Source organism: Littorina saxatilis, linkage group LG12 (genome assembly GCF_037325665.1).
Source record: "Littorina saxatilis isolate snail1 linkage group LG12, US_GU_Lsax_2.0, whole genome shotgun sequence".
In the NCBI taxonomy this organism is placed as follows: Eukaryota; Metazoa; Mollusca; class Gastropoda; order Littorinimorpha; family Littorinidae; genus Littorina; species Littorina saxatilis.
This window is the reverse complement of record NC_090256.1, coordinates 22,318,977-22,341,686: the sequence shown is the minus strand read 5'-3', so window position 1 is coordinate 22,341,686 and position 22,710 is coordinate 22,318,977. Positions and strand designations below refer to the sequence as shown.

The window sequence follows — 22,710 nt, the reverse complement described above, 5'->3', positions numbered from 1 at the left end:
CCGCTTTTGAATCCTGGCTTCCTTACTTGTGTTTACCAACATACGCCTCCGTTTTTGTCCTGGTTAGGGGCAGATTATACATGCGCACGACGCACTGCAGATTATCTCAGCCCGCTACACGTTGCGTGAAAGGAAAACAGGCCAAGTACTCGTCATAATCCCTATCGCAGCATCAAATATGCAGTACGTCGTCTGTGCCGCTGACTCTGCGCAGGTATATTCTGCCCTTTATTGCTTAAAAGGGCGAGTTATGCGCTTGGGGAGTCACACATAAGACATAAGACATAAGATAAGATAAGACATCAGATTGTATTTCAACCACGTGCACTACACAGGAATTCACGGTTGTGAATGGTTCTTTCGCCGGGTTACAACAAAAATGATGAGTGTCCTTCCCATGACCACATTTCTGCTCAATATCTCAGAGAAATTTAAGTTTTACGCCCTCACGGCACAGCCATTCGGGGCAGCAGAAACCAATATCTCAGAGAAATTTAAGTTTTACGCCCTCACGGCACAGCCATTAGGGGCAGCATAAACCAATATCTCAGAGAAATTCAAGTGTTACGCCCTCACAGCACAGCCATTCGGGGCAGCAGAAACCAATATCTCAGAGAAATTTAAGTTTTACGCCCTAAGTTTTACGCCCTCACGGCACAGCCATTCGGGGCAGCATAAACCAATATCTCAGAGAAATTCAAGTTTTACGCCCTCACGGCACAGCCATTCGGGGCAGCAGAAACCAATATCTCAGAGATCCCTGGTTTGGGATGATACCTTTGCTCCAGTCTTGGCGTCAGTTTTAAGATATTCGTTCATAAAAAAAATTTAAACCACAGTCACCCTGTTGATTTTTGATATGTGTCCAATTGGAGGGATGGCCTTATCGCACGTAAAAGCCTGACAAGGTCTGAGTAGGTGACCCGAATCGTTTACGCGAGAAGGACAGTGCCTTTAAAGTTATGGCGGAGATACTGTAATAATTCCCCCAAAAGAAGACGGTGAGGATGATTGCAGGTCAAAACTCGGCGTTTACAAGCACTCTTGATAACAATTAAAGTAAGAAAACATCGTGATAGTTCTCTGTACTTTCCTGTTCTTTGGCAGTTTTTCTTTATAGAGTGGCAGGGGGGCTAGAGAAGGGAAGGGAAGGGACTATGTTGTGAGGTGGGATATAATTATGGTAATACTACTGACTCTGAGAGGGATATTAACAATCTATGCGACGGAGGGGGGTAATAAGATATACAACTTCGAATTATTTGCGTACGTGTGTGTGTGTGTACGTGTGTGTGTGTGTGTGTGTGTGTGTGTTGTGTTGTGTGTGTGTGTTGTGTGTGTGTTTTGTATATATGTATATGTGTGTGTGTATGTGTGTGTGTGTTTGAGTATATGTATGTGTGTCTGTGCGTGTGTTCTTTGGTGTGTGTAAGTTTACTTTTTCTTCTCTTTTTTTTTGGGGGGGGGGAGGGGGAGGAGGGCCTGGGGTAAGGACACGACAAATAACGTTCCAACCCCAGAACGGGCTGATCGACAGCTCATCATCGCAATGACGAAGCTTAAAATAAATTGAAGATGCATGTCCTCACGATGGTTATAGTGGACAAGTTTTATTTGTAGTCTTGTGTTTGGTGTGTGTGTGTGTGTGTGTGTGTGTGTGTGTGTGTGTGTGTGTGTGTGTGTGTTTATGTGTGTGTATGTGTGTGTGTGTGTGTGTGTATGCAAACTCGGACCTCATCAACTGCACCGAGTTATAACTTGACCTTGCAGACAAACGCACAGATTAAACAAGGATAACTCACACACACATACACACATAAATACACGCATATTACACACATACACACACACACACACACACACACACACACTAACATCACAAACGCCCGCGCGCACACACACACAGAGATAAAACACCTACCCACACCCACACACATAAAACACATACACACGCACACACACACACACACACACACACACACACACACACACACATACGAGCACTTTCGTTTCCCCCTGACGACGACAGACCTGGCGGACATGCACACAAACATAAATCCACACAATAGGCGACTGATACATGTTTGTTTTATTTGAACAAGCCCATTTGGCTCAACAGTCACCCAGCTAGGCCAGTCGCACAGGCGGTTTCACCCCATGTTTCTTGGCTAGGTTGTCCTGGAAAGCAAAACACAATGCAAAACCCATGAGCACCCACGATGCCCTTTATTGTAACAAACAAAATCGATCGGGTGATTAATCCATCCATCCCTCCACCCACACATCCACCCATCCAACCACCCATCCATCCATCCATCCATCCATTCACCCATCCATCTATCCATCCACACACCCACCCATCAATCCATTGTGAAAGGTGAAGGATTTCTCTGAAAAGGGGGGAAATGAACGAGAGAGAGAGAGAGAGAGAGAGAGAGAGAGAGAGAGAGAGAGAGAGAGAGAGAGAGAGAGACTGAGAGAGAAAGAGACTGAGAGAGAAAGAGTGTGAGAGAGAAATACTCTGTACACAATGTTTGAAAAAACACTTTTATAAACTTTAAACTGGGTGTACAATGTAAATGCACGCATGACAAGTTGGGGATCGTTACGTAGGAAAGTGGGGGTGGAGCTTTGGGGATTGGATGAGTTGTTTTTTTGGGGGGTGCAAATGCACTCATACATATGACAGATGAGTGTAATGCCACCAACTCACCGCCCATTCTACTTGTTTGGGTTTGTAGGCAATACCCCCCTGTCTTTCACAGGTAGCCATGTGCTGTCTCTCCGTGTCGCCTGGAACCAACACCTCCGTTTCTCCCTCCGCCTGCAAAGGTAAACAGTAAAATGTTTCTTTTTAAGACGTTTACATTTGTTTTATTAGCATTGGTTTTCCTGTAATCCGCCTTCTATAGTAAGGGCCCCAAAGGGTTTTAAATCGTGATCGTGATTGGCGTTTTTTGACCTTTCTGTGACCGTGATTGCCGAAATTTCCATTTCTGTGATCGTGATGGGACTTTGCCCGTGATCCGTGATGACAAAAAAATCAAGTCTCGTGATCGTGATCGTCATTTGTTTTCGTGATTGTGATGGGCATTATTGCAAAGCATTTTATTTTCAACGTACATTTTTCACAGCTGTATCACTCTATGATCCTCTATTCGTCAAGGTGTTTGTGATCGTGAAAACAAAAATCAAGGTAACTGTGATCGTGAAAGCTAAAATTTCCCTTCCCGTGATCGTGATGATACCCCCCCCTTTGTGGCCCTCTATAGTGTTAATGCCTTATGGAAAACATTCTGGGTTATTATTCTTTGTATCGATCTTAAGGTAGAAACATGCAATAACCAATAATAATACCAATAAAAAGTTTCCCCGACTATATAGTCCATTTTATTACCAATTCAGCGCCCCATATGGCTTTTTGACCAATCAGGACGGATTCTAAGTGACCCTCTAAATGTTATAACGTTCAGGCAGGGACCCTGTTTGTTTATCCCGCTAAAAATAGACAAGACAAAGTAAAAAATTTATATCAACAATATCAGCGTGATTTATTCTAAAGAATGACACTTCAATTGCTGTCAGATAATACTTTCTTTATCTAAAAAATACCGAAAAGCGAGTTTTGTCGGTGGGTGCTTTACAGAACAGCAAGGCACCACCCACCCTCTGAGTGTGCAATGGCCAATATCTAAATTATCAAAGTTTGGAAAAATCAAGTGAAGCTGCGTCACTCGCCTTATGTCAAATGTATCTTTACGTCATTTCCCATCTGTCTGGAGTCGGTTCTAAATCTGTCGCTCTCTGTTCAACAAGAAAAACCGAAGCAACCGAAACGCATGTTCAACATGGTTTATCTTGTGAGATTGTTGTGTGTCAAACGCATTTGACCTGTGAATATTCATCACGTCAGGTGTGTGACTCTGATTGGCTGACCCAGGTCACGAGAATTCTTTGACTGAGGCATGATCAGGTAGGAGCGCTCAAGTTCCCATTGCGGCAGTTCTGTCCAACTCGCGCGGTCGCTTCGAAATTTCTTTTGGTCGAAATAAACGGTAATAAAACCATTATTTCTAATATGCTGACTGTTTGCAAATGATAACAGGCATGTCTCACAAACGATATCAGCATTCGCCTGAAAGGCTTATGCTTGATATCTTTTTTCTCGACATGCCTGTTATCATTTGCTAACAGTCAGCATTTTAGAAATAACTCATACTATCGCCAACGCACACACATTTGAAGCAACCTGAAGCATCAAATCCGACAAAAATATGTTCATGACAGAGATGATAAGAAGCTCTGACGCTAAACATATCCGCGCTCTTCAACTGACAGAGTAAAAAGCATTTATTTTAGCTGCGTAACGGACAGCTCACAAAACGGATACAAATTCGAAATTATTTGTTCAACAATCAGCTTCAAGTGTCTATGCTGGCCTACATGCCAACCGGCATAACGGCAAGTAAGTTCAAGTGTCTACGGTGTCTGTCTGACTGAGGAGTCACATCATTCAAGCCCTTCGTCTTTATTTCCATAATTTCTTACTTCGTTCTTAACATTCATTGACAGACGCAAAACAGATCAGCATGCATACCGGTTCCAGATTGCGGCAGTGGTCAAGGAGGTCACTCATTCTGTCCGTGAAGCCTGGCGCGAAGGCAGCGGGGTCAATGGCCACGAAGCAGTGACCCTGGTGTACAACACGACACACAGACAGACAGACAGACAGACAGGCAGACAAACATGTTTATTCAAGGAGACAGACACGCCCACTCACAGGCATGCGCACAAGCACACACATACAGACACACGGACGCACACACACACACACACACACACACACACACACACACACACACTGACACACACGCACGCACGCAAACACAAATGTACACTTCTAGCAGTAGCAGTCACGTGTTCACAGAGGTGAACGCGGATACCAAATCGTGAAAGAAAAGATGTAAACAGATTAGCGCACTCTCGAAAGAACACTGCCTTGAATACCCAGCACGTAGCTTATGTCATGCAAAAGCCCTTTGTAAATCAAAAGAAAATTCCGTCATTTGAAAGTCTGTCGTTTGTTACAGAGAGTGTTTCAATGACGTAATTGCACACTTTGTCCCCAAAAGCTTGAGTCGGTTCCTAACTGAAGCTGAAGAAAGGAGATGTTTTACAAATACAGATCATTCATGTGTGTTAAGGCGATGTGAGGCACTAAAATCACCAAAATTAAACTTGGAGAATACATGGAATAACTTCTGGGTAGTTATTTAAGTGACTTATGAAAAGAAGTGAAAAATATGTGAATACTACAGGACATAGACTGCCGTTGCTATGGAAACTGGCTTAAACAGCGCCATATTGGATTTCTAGGAAACGGTTTTACAGCAACATCATACATCAGAAATGCTTAATATTTGGCACAAAGATACACATGACTTTTATCTACAATCATATAGAACGATTTTTTGAGAAAAGACTACAGTTGAATTTATATTAATTTTTGAAATAAGGATTAATGAATATGCGGTTAGAAATTCATTAATCCTTATTACAAAAATGAATATAAATTCAACTGTAGTCTTTAGTAAATATATCGTTTTATATGATTGTAGATAAAAGTCATGTGTATCTTTGTGCCAAATATCATGCATTTCGTGTATGATGTCGCTGTAAAACCGTTTCCTAGAAATCCAATGTGGCGGCTGTTTCCATAGCAACGGCGATCTGTGTCCTTAATATTTACAAACTTTTCATTCATTGTTATACGTCACTTCAATAACTACTAAGAACACTAGGTTATTCCATGTATTCTCGAAGTTTAATTTTAGTGCCACACATCGCCTTAATCTTTAAATCATCACACTAACCACCCCAAAAAGGTCCAGGCTTTTACACGTGATAAGAGCATTCTTCCACATGGACACATATCCCTAACACCCAACAAATGGTTGTGTGATGCGTCTCAATCGTGTTGGCGTTGACATACATGTGCTTAAGTGTCGCATCCGCTTTCAGCCTTCATCGCTGGCTAGCCAAAGCTGCATGCATCACCGGTCGAAAAGAGAGCAGCCATCCGCGTAGGTCTCTTCTGCCGGTTAGCCTCTCACCAACAAGTCCTATGCATTGCCTCCACGTGGCGTTGGGTGGAAACTGGGAGCCCTATGCTCCCAGGCTAAAATGCCAAGGCGCGGTGGAGATTTTCCCCGTACGTGCGGTACGCAGGCCCACCCGTGTGTGGATACGCCCTGGTGCCCATGAAACAAATCCCCAGGTATGGGTTAAATACCAAGACGGAACTGGCTGATGAGGAGAGTGAACTCCCAACGGCAGCGAAGGCGGAAGAGGACGTCTAGCCACCCATCCCAACGGTCAGACAGGCGGACGAGGAGCTTGCTCCCAACGGCTGGCTGGGCGGACGAGGATGCCCCATGTTCTGCTGCTTCCACAAGCGCTGGGTAGGAACGACTCGTCAGCCAAGGTAGGCAGCATTCCTAGGAGAAGGAAAACTCTGAAGACAAACCTGGGGGGTTGGACCCATTAGCTCAAACCCCCATGTCACCCCAATGTCACATCCAACTTGCTAGGGGAACACATCCGGCAGAGGTGGCAACAGGACAGATATGCCCACAACCTGGCACTGAAGGCGAATACAACAGCAGACTGGACAGCTCAGGGCGTCAGCATGGATGCGGAAGATGCGACGGCCATCCAGGAAACGGGTAGATTGAACTCGGCAGCCCGGTAAAGCAACCAATCTAGGAGAGCAAACACTCTGATATAAAAACAAGCTGAAGTCGGATGTGCTGGGCCTGACTTGTCAGGCGCGTAACGGCAGCACAACGCATCTATGCTCACATGACAGACAACAATGGAAATGACTCTCGATATGGTGCTCGTCCGTTGGAGACCCACCAGGGTGGAAGAGTGCCGGGCCCCGTGCCTCAAAGGGGCCCATCCCATGCAACTGGTGGTCCCCGTTCTCCGTTTCGTGGTGTGGAAAACGACTATGTTTGTTTTTTAGGGGATTTCAACTCTCGCACTGGGAATTTGAATGAAATTTTGTCCGATGATGATAAGTATGCAGAAGGTGTTGTAGATAATGGCTTTGATATCACGGATATTGGTGAGCGTGTTTCACAAGATAATAGAACAAACAACTTTGGATTTAAGTTAATTGACTTCTGTAGGACAACTGGTTTAATAATTGCTAACGGTAGAGCTGGTGATGATGCTAACCTTGGCAGATGTACTTGTAAAGATAAAAGTGTTGTTGACTATTGTATTCTGTCAAGCAATTTATTTGTTAAAGTTGAAACTTTTGCTGTTTTGGATTTTTGTGAAATGTACTCGGACGTTCATTGCCCGCTCGCCCTATCTTTCTTTAGGCGCGATGAGTCTGATAGAAACGATGAAAGTATTGATTGCGTGAATGACATGAGAAATCCAAATGAGAACTTAGAGCATATCGAAAATAACGTTGAATACACAAAACCAAATTGGAATGAAGGGAGTAAGTTAGCTTTCACAACCGCTTTAGAGGAAACTGATATTAGTGATATTGATATTCAATTAACAAACATGTTGAGCTCTGTTATTAATGTGTCTGCAGAGGACATTGATAATGTAACCACTAATATATGTGACATTCTAAAGCGTTCTGCGGAAAAAATTGGAGTAATTAAGAAAAAGAATAAGATAAAACAAGTAAATAGTAAGAAACGAAAACCACACCAGCCTTGGTTCAATACAGTTTGTAAAGAAAAAAGGAAAATATTTGTACGTGCAAAAAACAAAGTTAAGCGTTTTAGAAATATTTTTTCTGAGCATGAAAAGAAGAATGCCTTTAAGGACTATAAAACAACAATAAAAAAAGAATGTAAGTTGTATCATAAAGAATTTGTGAAGAAACTAAGAAAAATGAAAACTTGCGATCCAAAGGCGTATTGGAATGAGCTAAATAAGAATAAGAATAATAACAAAAGTACTAAGTTTCCTTCTTGCTCAGCATTTTTAGAACACTTTACAAAGTTACAGGAATGTGACGAAGATGATGTGGATGAAGAAAGAGATCTGTTTGGTGATAATAGTTTAAATAATGAAGTTCTGAATGCACCCATTACAAAAGAGGAATTTATAAAATGTGTAAAAAAATTGAAAAACAACAAAGCGTGTGGTCAAGATAAAGTTATTAATGAGTATTTGAAAGCCTTTAACGAGGGGATGACTGATATTGTTGTTAAGTTGTTTAATGTTGTGTTACAGTCTGGTAATGTTCCTACTCAGTGGTCCATTGGCGAAATTATCCCGCTGTATAAAAATAAGGGTTCCCAAACAGACCCAACTAATTATAGAGGAATAACAATACTTAGCTGCTTTGGTAAACTATTCACTGCGATTTTAAATACCAGATTATCGACTTTCTTGGAACTTAATGATAAGTTAGGTCAAGAACAGACAGGATTTCGTGCTGGTTTTTCAACATTAGATCATATCTTTACTTTGCATTGTGTTATAAAAATTTTTCTCCAAAAGAAAAAGCGTTTGTATTGTGCATTTGTCGACTATGAGAAAGCGTTCGATAAAGTTCGGCGAGCACTTTTATGGGAGAAATTAGTTAGCTTTGATGTTAATGGAAATTTTTTGAAAACTGTTAAAAATATGTATGATAAAGCAAAATCATGTATTAAAGTTAAAGGTGAATGTTCTGGTTATTTTCCTAGCATTTGTGGGGTCAGACAAGGAGAAAATTTGTCTCCCTTGTTTTTTGCTTTGTTTTTAAATGACCTAAAGCCGTATTTAGGGGAAACTAGTGATGGATTGACTTCTCTCTCTAGAGAAGCTGTTTCTCTTGGTATGGATGATGCTGATGTGAATGTAATGTTTCAACTGTTTGTATTATTGTACGCTGATGACACTGTGATTTGTGCTGAGTCTGAAACGAAATTGCAAGAATGCTTAGATAAAATGCATGCATACTGCTTGAAATGGAAACTGAATATTAATGTTAAAAAAACGAAAGTCATTGTTTTTTCAAGGGGTAAAATAAGAATTATACCTAAATTTACGTATGATGATAAGCCAATTGAGGTAGTCCTTGATGTGATGTACTTAGGGTTACAGATTAATTATAATAATAAATTTTCGGTAGCACAAAAAAATTTGTATGACCGTGCGTCAAGGGCTATGTTTGCTCTTCTTCGCACATGTAGACAACTCTCATTGCCCGTGGATATACAGATTGATCTATTTGACAAAATGATTGTTCCGATTTTACTATATGGCTGTGAAATTTGGGGTTCAGGTTCTTGCGATTTAGCTACGAAGCTTCAGTTGCGTTTTTATAAGATAGTTTTCAAACTAAGAAAATCCACCCCTAATGCAATGGTTTTTGGCGAACTTGGAAAATATCCCTTAGATGTCAATATGAAATGTAGAATGCTCTGTTATTGGTATAAACTAATTGACCCAGTTAACAAAAACAAATTTTCAAGTGTTGCTTACAGATTTACCTATAGACTATATTCGCAAAAGATGTTTACTTCTGATTATCTGTCATGCATAGAAAAAACGTTAAGTGATATAGGTCTTTCTGGGCTTTGGATACAACAAGAATTTGTTTCTCAATATACCTCTACCTGGTTTAAAGAAAAAGTAAAGCGGTGTTTATATGACCAGTATATTCACAATTGGTTCTCAGAAATGGATACAAAAGACATTTTTTGTAATTATAGAATGTTTAAAGATAGTTTTGTGTGTGAAGACTACATTAAATCCTTGACGTTCCAAAAAGTCGTTACACTCATGAAATTTAGAACTACAAATAACAACCTGCCAGTACAGAAAGAAAGATACCTTAATATACCTAGAGCGAATCGCATTTGCAGAAAATGTACATCAGAAGATATAGGAGATGAGTATCATTATTTGTTTGTTTGTGACTTTTTCAATGAAAAAAGAGCAGAACTTATTCCACCATTCTACTGGAAAAAACCAAATTCACTTAAATACAAAAAACTGTTTGTATCAAGAAATACGAAATTGTTGACGAAACTCTTGGAATTTATAAAATTAATTAGTAGCAATTTTTCATAGTGCTGGGATTTGTTAACCGTATTTTCGTTTTGTGTCCCCCATTGCCAGGAATCAATGTGTGTGTGTGTGTGTTTGCATTTTCTGTACTATAATATTTTGTGTTCACTGTTTGTGTACTTTTGTTTTCCAAATATTTATTTCATTTTTTCTTTTCTTATCCTCTATTTTTCTTTTTGTTTTCTTTTTTTTCTTTTTTGATCACTTGGTACTTTGTGCATTTTTGAATTTGCGAATATTGTTTATAATGCCCCTGGGTAATGAACAATAAAAACTTGACTTGACTTGACTTGACTTTGAGCCAGGCGGCGGGTGAGACGGGTAAATGCGACTGGCTACGACAGAAATGAGGACGTGGAACCAAGGCCATTGAGGGTGCTACAGTGGAACGCTGAGGGAATATCCAAGAAGAAGCTCCCCTTTGCTGAACGACTTCACAAAGAGGATATTGACATAGCTTGTATCCAGGAGACACACCTTACAGAGAACCTCCGCTTCACAATAAGAGGCTACCAGACCTACCGTGCGGACCGGGAGAAAAGGCACAAAGGCGGTGTACTCATCTTGATCAAGAATCACCTACCAGCAAAGCACATCACATTGGACACTGATGGACAGGCAGAAATTACCGGAGTGGACATCACACTACAAAATGGGAAGCAGATCAGGATTTACAACATTTATTGCCCAGCTGATCGACAACTTTCTCTACACAAAATGGAGGTGCCACAGGATGGATGTCTGATTATCGGTGACTTCAACAGCCATTCCCATAGCTGGGGATACAATGAAACAGATTCTAGAGGGGAGGAGGTGGAAGATTGGCAAATAGAACAGCATTTATATCTCCTGAATAGCCCAGAAGACCCTCCAACATTCTACTCACGCAGATGGATGACGTCAACAACACCTGACCTGTCCTTTTCCACTAACAACCTACAGACAAGTGCTGAGAGAACTGTGCTGGATCAGCTAGCCGGTAGTGACCACAAGCCTGTCAAACTGACCTTCAACCTCAATCACCATCCGGGGGACTGCAAACCACTACCCAGATGGAATTACAAAAAAGCAAAGTGGGAAGATTATTCCATGCTTACTGACGAGTATGTGGCAAATATAAATACTCGCCGTAAAGATGCAAACAGCATGACCAAGGCCTTCAATGCAGCAGTGCTGAAAGCTGCAAAAGAAACCATCCCACGAGGAGCCAGGAAAAACTACAAGCCATATTGGACTGAAGAACTTCAGAAACTGGAAGATCAGGTGAATGATGCAAGAGAGAAAGTGGAGAAAGAACCAACCATTGAAAACAATATCAGTCTGAAGGAAAAGACAGCTTCCTACAAGAAAACATTCACTCAAGCAGCAAGAAACAACTGGAAAAGAAAGACAGAAAGCTTAAATTTAGACAAGGATGGCAGTAAGCTCTGGAATCTCGCCAAAGCTATGAATGACGAAAAATCAACACCAGCACCCATCAGATTGGAACAGAATGGAGAAACCATCACTGGCAAGAAAGCTGCAGACCATCTCATCAGCAGCTTTGAAAGAAACAGTAACCTAGACATCCCATAAGAAAGAGAGAGGGAAGTCCAAGAAGAACAGCAGCAGTACAGAGATGCAGCCACAGAAAAAGAAGTTATGAAGGAACCATTCACCGAAAAAGAGTTTGAAGACGGGATTCGGCAGCTACAGAAAGAGAAATCACCTGGGCCTGATGGCATCACCAAGGAGATGCTTCAACGACTTGGCCCATCAGCGAGAAAGGTGCTGCTGACGATCTTCAACGCCAGTTGGACACATGCCTCAGTACCTCAAGCTTGGAGAGATGCAACAATGATACCTATCCACAAAAAGGGAAAAGACAAAACCAGGGCTGACAGCTACAGGCCCATTAGTCTAACCAGCTGCGTGGGGAAGCTTATGGAGAGACTCATCAACAACAGGCTAATCTGGTACCTGGAAGAGAAAAAGATCATCTCTGACAACCAGGCTGGATTCAGACAACACAGATCCACCGAGGATCAGGTTGCCTACATTGCACAAGAAGTTAAAGATACACTTCAAGACAAGAAACATACTATCGCAGTCTGGATAGATCTTGAAAAAGCCTTCGACAAGGTGTGGAAAGAGGGTCTGAAACTGAAAATGCACCAATATGGGATCACGGGACACATGTGTACAACTGGATCAGCCAATACCTTACCAACAGGAAAGCCAGGGTACAGAACAAAAGATTCCAGAGCAGGCAAAGAACCATGAAGGAAGGCGTCCCACAAGGCGGAGTTCTCTCGCCTACGCTGTTCATCATCTTCATGAATGACATCCTGGAAGATATCCCTGCATGGGTCCATGGCGCAGTATATGCAGATGACCTGGTCATTTGGTGTTCGGAGCAGTATGTGACTACTGCCACAGTGCGAGTGCAGGACGCCTTGAGAAGGATAGAAAGATGGACAAGGAAGTGGTTAGTGACCATCAATGCCAGGAAAACAAACTACACCATCTTCAGTCTCGCCGCCAAGAAACAGACTGCACACCTCCAGGTGAATGGCCACAACCTACCACAAGACAATACACCCACATACCTTGGAGTTACCTTTGATCCCAGGATGACATGGAAACACCAAACAGAGAAGTGCGCAGCCAGAGCCAGACTGCGAACAGCACTAATGAAGAAACTTTCTGGGACATCCTGGGGAGCGGATCACAACATCCAGAAGAAGCTGTACCTTGGACGAGTAAGATCTGTCCTAGAGTACGGAGCAGCTGCATGGAGTACAGCAGCAAAATCCAACTTCGACAAACTTGCCCGAATGCAGAACCAAGCATCTAGAATCATCACAGGTGCACTCAAGTCGACTCCAATCCAGGCTATGGACACATTGACTGGCCTAGAGAGCCTTGAAAGCAGACGAGACACCAAAGTCCTTACACTAGCTGCCAAGTTCAAGAGGATGCAGAACCACCCAATGCACAAGAGAATGTCGGAGCCCACCAAATGCAGACTGAAGCGCAGCAGTTTTGTCCACAACGTGAGGAGACTTGAACAACAGGATCCAGAACTCATGCAGCAGGGTAACAAGATAATACCAACGCACTCGACTGTACCAGCATGGAAGAGAGAGCAATTCCCTGAAGTCAGAGAGAGCATTCCTGGCATTCTCAAAAAGGGCATCCAAACAGAAGCGGAGAGGAAAGCAGTGACCCTGGACCACATAGATCACGTCTATCCCAAAGAACATTGGACCCATGCATATACAGATGGATCAGCTGAAGATGCAACCAGAAATGGAGGTGGCGGAATTGTCATCAAACTGAAGGATGAAAGACAACTACAGCAGGCTATCCCAACTGGAAAGTTCTCTACGAACTACAAGGCTGAAGCTGATGCACTACAAACAGCAGCCCGAATGTTACACGAGAACAGGGAAACAACCCGCTCCAGAGTGGTTATCTTCTCTGATGCCTTATCAGTCCTGCAAGCAGTCCAGAACCCACGGAACAAGGAACTGAACACCCTTGCCTCTGCACTGACCAACTTACAGCAATCCACTGAGCAAACAGTCATCCAGTGGATTCCATCACACTGCAACATATGGGGCAATGAGGAAGCTGACCGACTGGCAAAAGAAGGTGGACAGCTCCCACAGGATAAACAAGAAGTCACCTATGAGGAGGCCAAGACTATAGTCAAAGAGAAGCAGAAGAGAAGATGGCTCCACCAACACCCAGACTACAACAAAAAGGATGCCTACTACCTCCTACCCAGAGATGACCAAGTGGTCATTGTGAGACTGAGAACAGGCCATTGCAGACTCAAACACCACCTGTATACCAAATTCCACATTGGTGATTCTGCATCGTGCCCCTGTGGCACATCTCCAATGACAGTGGAACACTTCCTGCAGGACTGTCCAACCAAAACTTGCGAGCAGAGCCCTGGCCTGCTGACACACCGATGAGGGACAAACTATGGACCCATGGAGAGCCTCCGGCGTACAGCAGCCTTCATCAGGGCCTCCGGAGTTGCTGTCTGAGCGAACGACGAAGAAGAAGAAGAATATCCCTAACATGGACAGCCTGGCTACTTCCTATGCTGAAAGACTTTTTTCTGAGAAAATTCGGCAGATTGACATTGTCATCAGTTAAAAAAATTAATGCAACAGAGAATTCCCACTCAGCACAGAAATTCGTTGGTTTGCTTCCAAGTGGAATGGTGCTCTTATACCATGTGAAAGCGTAGAATGAAGGTATTGTTCAGTTATGGGGCTGTCACACTATAACGTATAGCAGTAACTTCTGTCGACTTATAAGAATTTTCATACGCTATGATACGCTATCATAAGTTTTATATAAGTTAGTGATGTGTTTGTTTGTTTGCTTAACGCCCCGCCGACCACGAAGGGCCATATCAGGGCGGTGCTGCTTTGACATATAACGTGGGCCACACACAAGACAGAAGTCGCAGCACAGGCTTCATGTCTCACCCAGTCACATTATTCTGACACCGGACTAACCAGTCCTAGCACTAACCCCATAATGCCAGACGCCAGGCGGAGCAGCCACTAGATTGCCAATTTTAAAGTCTTAGGTATGACCCGGCCGGGGTTCGAACCCACGACCTCCCGATCACGGGGCGGACGCCTTACCACTAGGCCAACCGTGCCGGTATATAAGTTAGTGATGTGTTTCTAATAAGTTATAGACGTACGCTATGAATACGTTATGCATAAGTCCAATTTAGAATGTTGATGCCTTTTTTGGACGTAGGCCTATGCCAACGTATTGACATTATTTTTTGACTTTTCATACGCTATAGACAAAAGTTTCTCTAAAACGCTAGAGTGTGACAGCCCCATTAGGAGACCTGCATGCTTCCAAATAGGATGCAGGAACATGGCAAACCAACAACTACAAGAAACAAACATGGACTGGTTGCGACGTCATGTCTTCATCAGCAAAAAATACTAAAAACCTAAAAGGGGAGATGACAGAAAGAAAAGGAAGAAAATGAGTAGAGCAGAAGACAGACAACACCTAACGTTCAACTAGAAAAAACCCACTAAAGTCTAAGAACTGAGTCTTAGTAAATATCGTCGAAACCGGTCCATATCAGTGTTCGCTTTTTCTTGTACCTGTTTCTGGTGAGTACATGTTCATTGTTATCTTGTTCTTGATCTTGTCAACTGCAGTCTCTTGTTCCTAAACCAACAGCTAACCTGCATGCGGTACGCTACTTACAGAATGACATGCACAAGCAATAACAAAGTCAAGTAGAATCAACAGCTAACCTGCATGCGGTACGCTACTTACAGAATGACATGCACAAGCAATAACCAAGTCAAGTAGAATCAACAGACTGAGCATTTATCAAGGATGATTTCTGCATTCAGACACCGGCCAAGGATGGTCTATTCCCCGAGGGAAAATACTTTTAAAACATGAAGTGTGTCGTATCATACACACCAGATCGGCACACCCGTCGTGCAGCGACCAGTTTCTGATGCGGTGACCGTAGGCCGAGCCGCTGAGGATCCCACAAAAGATCTCCACCATCATACCCAGTCCGTATCCCTTGTACCCGCCTTGACGAGACAAAAATGACAGACACACACACACACACACACACACACACACACACACACACACACACGCGCGCGCGCGCACACACACACACACACACACACACACACACACACACACACACACACACACACACACAAACACACAACATGAGGGAATAACATGCAGAAGAATTCGTATGTAACGTTTTACAAACATCTGTCCAGAAGTTTTACTGGAATTGCTGCACATATATACACACATACATTCGCGCCTCCCTCTCGACCCCAAGATTCCAGAAAACATTCAATCTTCTTCTTCTTCTTCTGCGTTCGTAGACATCTAAGGAGGAGTTACAGGCCGATGGATCCGGGTTTCTCCTGCCTTCGCCTTATACAACTTTCCGCAGGATCGTCAGGCGGAGACCTCCACACTGGACGTCAGTGAGCAACGTCTGTGGGGGCTGTTCTTCGTCAGCGAGGCGCTGCGTAACGTCGTCTGCTTCCATTCGTCGCAGACAATAACGGGACTTTTCTCCGTCACACAGGCTAAGTTATTACTTATATATCTTGGGTGTTGTGTGGAAGGGGGGTCGCCGTTCGGCAGTGTAATGACACACTGAAACAGTTCTATTGATATGCGCGATTTGTTTTTTTTTCCTTTATATATTAACCGGTATTTCATGTGGCCAACGTACTGTATGTTCATCGAACAATTCTACATACTAAGTTTGTGTGGCTCTTCGTTCTTCAGAAACCACCAGGCCACTGGAGTGTGATTTGATTGATTGTTTTGTAAACTGTTTGTGGGTTACATGTTGAATTTAATCTTATAAATAGATGAACTGGTTTTTTGCTTCATTCTTTTATTTTCTCTCCCTTTTGCTCTCCTGTCTATCTGAACCCTAAAGCGTTTACGTTTGGAGATCTTATTACAATTTATGAGTGAGGTGCGAATCATGTGAGAGTGTGTGGGTACTTGTATGTGAAGCGCTGTGCACGAGTTGAATTTTACGTGTATGACCGTTTTTTTACCCCGCCATTTAGGCAGCCATACGCCGTTTTCGGAGGAAACATTCAATCAAATATCACTCTTTCCAGCAAAACAAAATAATACACAGCGGCGTGTTTCTCTGGCTGCAAAATTGATATCAATGAACTAATCCAAAAACAAAGATGATCACCTAAAACCGTATTCTTTTTACCTTCAAAGTGTCTAATTCAGAATCACTAGTCATTTTCGACTCACGTTCTTTCGAGGATGTTATAGGAAATGACACACATATGATGAACAGAACGGTAATTAGTATCAGACTCAGGCTCAAAGACTCAAAAATTTGACTTTCCTAATAAAAACAAGGAAAATTGCCATGCAGTGTCAGGCGGTTACAAGACCCTGAAGAAAACAAAAAAACAAGTCGCATGAAGCGAAATGACTACATTTAGTCAATCTGAAATTGAGGTCTTAAAAGGGGGATTCACTGTATTCAAACGTGAGTCTTGAGGGCTTCGCCCTTCGAGTTAGTTACTCTGGGAGACTTAATAATAATAACAATCATAAATCACAATACGTTTCTATAGCACAAGTCCCGAATTTACAGCTCCAAGCGCTTTACAATTCCAATAAACACACACACACAGAGACACACACACACACTCACACACACACACACACACACACACACACACACACACACACACACACACACACACACACACACACACACACACACACACACACACACACGATATACAAATCATGACATTAGAAACTATAAGCACACAATCCACGTGCTTTAGAACATGTACGGTGAAAATGGAATGACTGAACAGCGTGTCATTGTGCAGAACCAAGACACTGCCACGTGCTTACTTGTTTCCTCCAGTCCGCCAAGCGGCATCAGCCCTCCGTCCACAAGCACCTTGTCTGGGTCTGTTGTGGGCTGTTGACATGATAAGTCAAATGCTGGGATTAGTGTGGGGGTATTGTTCCGTGTGAGCTTTATGCTACCTGTAATGCCCGTACATTACCAGTCGAACAACAACACAAAACAATCGGCACAATACCAATTACACAATCAACATGCAAAACGTCCCCAGTTCCCGAAAAAACAAGAGAAATCCAACATCCGTTGCCATTTCTATCGTTACTTGTTAGAATTCTTTCTGGACGGGCTTTGAAATAACGTGTATGGTGGCTACGTCACGCAAACCTTTCCAATCTGTCCACATAATTATATTGCGGCTAAATTTCATAATTATTAAAGTAAATATCAAAATGAAGATGCACTGTCTCTATTTTTTGCACCATCATTTAAAAACAAATTCAACATTTACCCAGAATTCCTTGCTGAATAAATCCAGCGCCATTTTGCGACATGAATTCAGCAAACATTTCTTACAGTTGTGTCAATGTTGATGTATGCCTACTTAAGCTGAGCATTGGATGGTGGTTAGGGTGGGTACAACATAACAAACCTATTCATCGAAGCTTATTTTAGCGTGGTAAATCCTGATGTTAATTGGGCGAAGTGGACGTCGCAAATTGGAGTTTTGTAAAAAGACTTTGCGAAGTCTTCGCGATGTTAACTTCGGGCTCAGTTGAAGAAGGCCTTGTGTAGACCTACATGTATTATATAGATGTTTTGTAAATTCCCAAGTCCTTCCTTACCAGTAAACACCTGCCTTACCTTTCCGTCACTGTCGACGCCCCATCCCAGCGGTATGTCCTCTCGCAGCGTCTTCTTCACCTCCACCTGTTTTGCAGACACGATCACAATTTAACACAGTCATCGGCAAAGATCACAAAGTAGGCTAACTGAACATAAGGTCCAAGACACTCAGAAATAGTTTTAAGCTCTAGCTTAATCGTTTTCGAAAAAAAGACACTGAAGACAAATAGATGATAAAAGCAGCAACACACGCGCACCCCCCCCCCCCCCCCCCAAAAAAAAAAAAAAACACCAAAAAAAAAAACACACACACACACATCTACACACACCGTTACGTCATACACACACACACACACACCGTGACGTCATACATACACACACACACACGCACACACACACACACACACACACACACACACGCACACAGCTGTACCACCACACGACCACTACCACCCCCACCCATTCCCCAACCTTAACCCACCCCTCCCCACCTTAACACACCTTTCCCAAAGCGACGACAGTGGTGGCCATATCCAGGACCATGCTGTCCCCGTTGTTGGCTGGCGCTGCTACCGAGATGGGGTTCGTTCCCAGAGTTTGCTGTCACAGGGGAAACCAGTTAATTTATTTTGTTTATTGCAAAATACGCTCAGCTTGATATCCCGCCTCAGCTGCTTGTTGTTTTTGTTATTGGCTATTAAATATAATGTAGTTCGCTATTAAATACGTAACGCACTAATAGTTATATGAAGCGCCGTAGGCCCTACTGGAAATTAATTAATTCATAAAGCATTCCAGCTCACCGCTGCAAGCAGTCAGGGTGTTGGTATGTGGAGGGATGGTCTTATCCCATGTCACAAGGCGGAATGGGCCTTTAATAAGCTTATGCCAGTATTTTCTTTGGCATAAATATGTAGACACAGACACAGACACACGCACCAAGACAGACAGACAGACAGACAGACCGATCGCTAGCCCGTTCGCGCGCACACACACACTCACACGCACGCACGCACGCACGCACGCACGCACGCACGCACGCACACACACACACACACACACACACACACACACACACACACACACACACACACACACACACACACACACACACACATGAATATTGCAAACAATGGGGAATAGCAATCAATAGAGAAAAAACTAAAGTAGTTATATTCACCAAAACGGACCCAAAGTTGAAACGTTTTTTTCGTTGTGGAGAAAATATTATTGAAACTGCCGATGAATATAAATATTTAGGAGTAATTTTATATAAATAATGGCAGTTTAATTAGAGCACAGGAACATTTAAGTAAACAGGCTACAAAGGCACTTCATGCCTTTCGTAGGACATTTCAAAGAACTGAAATTGATATTAATATCATATTAAAAATGTATGACAGTTTAATAACACCTATGTCAACATATGGTGGAGAAGTATGGTTCCCACACAGATTAGAAACAATGAAAATGTTAAACCTTTCTGACTTATTTAAAGAATGACTATCTAATAAATTTCATTACGAAAAAAATCATTCAAAATTCTGCAAACAGACTTTGGGAGTACATAAGAAAGCTATGTTGCTTCCAGCTTTAGGAGAATTAGGAAGATTCCCAATAACCTTGAACATAATATGTCATGTCATTAGTTATTGGTTACATATTTTAGACCTTTCGAAGACATCTCATTTGAGAGTAATATATGATCATATATATAGAAATTCACAAGACAATGATCCATGGGTATCATTTGTGAAACAGAGTCTATACAAACGTTAGGGTTAAATCACGTTTGGAATAACCAGTTTACATTTAGCATAAACAGATTAAGATATATAATATCGGAAAAATTATAAGCAAAATATATAGAATATTGGAAAGAAAAAGGAAATAGTTCATCCAAATTATTATTTTACAAAAATGCAGTAAAAGGTTATCAAACCGCAGCATACTTATCAATAGCAGATACAAAATACAAGCAAGCATTGTGTAAACTTAGAATAAGTGCTCATGACTTGAACATTGAAACGGGGAGATATACTAATGTAACGGGATGAGATTATGTGTCTGTCTGTCTGTCTGTCTGTCTGTCTGTCTGTCTGTCTGTCTGTCTGTCTGTCTGTCTGTCTCTCTCTCTCTCTCTCTCTCTCTCTCTCTCTCTCTCTCTCTCCGTTTCTTTGTCTCTAATTCTTGGACTGGACACTGTTGTTTTATGGTCGGTCTAAGCGTAGTGCCATTCCTTGCAAGAGACTTTCATGGTTTCGCACCCCTTTTCTCACGTACGGTCCTTATCGCTGCCAACGCTAGTTATGTTTCTCGCACGTGAGATATCGCAGGTGCCGGGGCGTTTGCGTGGCAGAGGTCGTTGGTCGCCCTGTGCTTTCTCTGGCATCATTTGTAGGACCAGCAAAAAGGACTAATGCTCACGAATATGCATGGCGTATTGATAAGGATTATTGTATTGTTTAAATTCACATTGTTCATAAGGGTTGAAGAGAATAATAGGCTGCATAAGTTATGTAACGTTTTGATACATATATTTTTATAGTTTATTTTTGAAGGGAAATTGGGAATTTTCTTTGGAATGAAGGGACTATGTTTTAGGCGTATTCATTTGATAAGTAATTTGTTCCTGATATCCTCGTTTGTGGCGCGAATATCTTTCTTTGTTTTCCTGACTCTGAAACCGTAAAGACGTTGTTGCTAATTTTGTTCCCAGAGATTGGTGATTTTGTAACTTGTGTTCTGCACAAGAAGGTACGTTTACATTTTATTTGTGATTTTATAGATGTTTTGTTGTTAGTTTATAATCTATTTTGTATGCATTCTTAGTTTTATAATTGCGAAATATTGAATTTTGTGTTGAACTATTGATTCACTTTATTAAACGTAATCCGGATTTAAGAAATGTATGTTTGATAGTTGTTCACGGATATTTAGCATTGTTCTAGTTTGATTGTGTAAAGATATTGTTTAGAATTGTTTTATTATAAAAAGTGGTCTGATAGGTTAATTACGGATAGCTATTTTATTGTTTGTGATTGTTAGATAAAAACGTGTGTCAAATTATATGATAGCGAGCTGTATGAATTGTATGGAAGTTACACTAAGGTCCAAATTGCATTAGATGAGTTTTCCCTATTACGGATAAAATTCTGTTTTTAATGAATAAGCGAGAACAGCGCCCACGGCGTGGCCCTATTTTCCTTTCCCCCCTTTCCCTTCCCCTGTGTCTGCTAGGGTCTGGCAGTAAACTCACAGCGAGCGCCGCCGCGCGCGCCAGAGTCTTGACAGGTTATTCTGAATGTACCGCGCAGTAGCTGATTAATTGTTCAAGAGTATCCCCCCTTCCCTTCCTTCCTCTTCCCTTGTCCTTCGTTCCTTCCCCCTTCTCCTTATCACGCTCAATTAGGAGGCGGAACCAATTAAAATGTTTTGGTAATCACTTATACACACGTGCGATGATGATAATAAATACCCCTCTTCGCTCTGATTGGACATTGTGTTTGTATACCTTGTTGATGAAACTTGTGTTTGTGGAATGAGTTCCCTGAGTAGATAAGGTATTTGTTTACAGTCAGATCATGGTGTAGCCTGAGAGATGCTGTACAGGAGATGTCGACCGTGACCGAGAGGAAATTGTCTTGAGGTGTGTGGGATAATCTTGCTTTTGATTTCGAGAAGATAACTGCAAACGAAGTTGTTTTCTTGGTGTTTGTTAACATGTTTGCAGTAATGCTATTTGTACGTCATTCTTAGTCATGTTTTCTCATCCCAAGTTCGCAGAATGGGAACAGCACGAAAATGTTCAGTGGTCATATTATGCCATTACCTGAACATATCATGCCGAGTCCCAACCCTGCTCGCAGCGCCAGATGTAACCGAGTGCCGAAACACTACGATCACCTCGGGAGGCGAAGTGCAATCAAACAGGATTAAAAATGTTAAGGCTAATTTCTTAGCCCTATAAAAACTGTTATGCAAACCCGAAGGTTTCCATGAACATACAGACAATCGGAAACCACCAGACCCCATCACAAACAGAATTCCACAATCCACCGGTGTTGACTTAAAGGCCAACAACTCGGGTGCAGAGTCTGTTGTGAAAGGAGCGGTAGCCTCCCCTGTCACAATCGCCCCCGTTTGAATGAACTTCGTCCCGAAGTTCCGAACCGGGGGACTACTCTCCATCCCAAGTTCGCAGAATGGGAACAGCACGAAAATGTTCAGTGGTCATATTATGCCATTACCTGAATATATCATGCCGAGTCCCATCCCTGCTCGCAAGCGCCAGATGTAACCGAGTGCCGTAACACTACGATCACCTCGGGAGGCGAAGTGCAATCAAACAGGATTGAAAATGTTAGGGCCAATTTCTT

At 42.3% G+C, this 22,710-nt stretch overlaps 1 protein-coding gene across 3 annotated transcripts in view; it reads right to left on the bottom strand.

Moving 5' to 3' along the window:
• Positions 1-2,072: 2,072 nt before the first annotated feature.
• LOC138981524 (uncharacterized oxidoreductase YjmC-like) overlaps positions 2,073-22,710 on the bottom strand; it is a 39,378-nt gene continuing 18,740 nt past the window's right edge. For 2 of the 3 annotated variants that reach the window (XM_070354468.1, XM_070354471.1), the window contains 7 exons: positions 18,833-18,931; positions 18,350-18,415; positions 17,533-17,602; positions 15,565-15,683; positions 4,598-4,693; positions 2,714-2,824; positions 2,073-2,178 (listed from right to left, as the gene is read on the bottom strand). In XM_070354468.1, coding sequence (XP_070210569.1) covers positions 2,128-2,178; positions 2,714-2,824; positions 4,598-4,693; positions 15,565-15,683; positions 17,533-17,602; positions 18,350-18,415; positions 18,833-18,931 — 612 coding nt within the window. In that variant the 3' untranslated portion in view covers positions 2,073-2,127. The remainder of the gene's footprint in view (positions 2,179-2,713; positions 2,825-4,597; positions 4,694-15,564; positions 15,684-17,532; positions 17,603-18,349; positions 18,416-18,832; positions 18,932-22,710) is intronic. The other variant, XM_070354470.1, reaches the window with a different exon arrangement.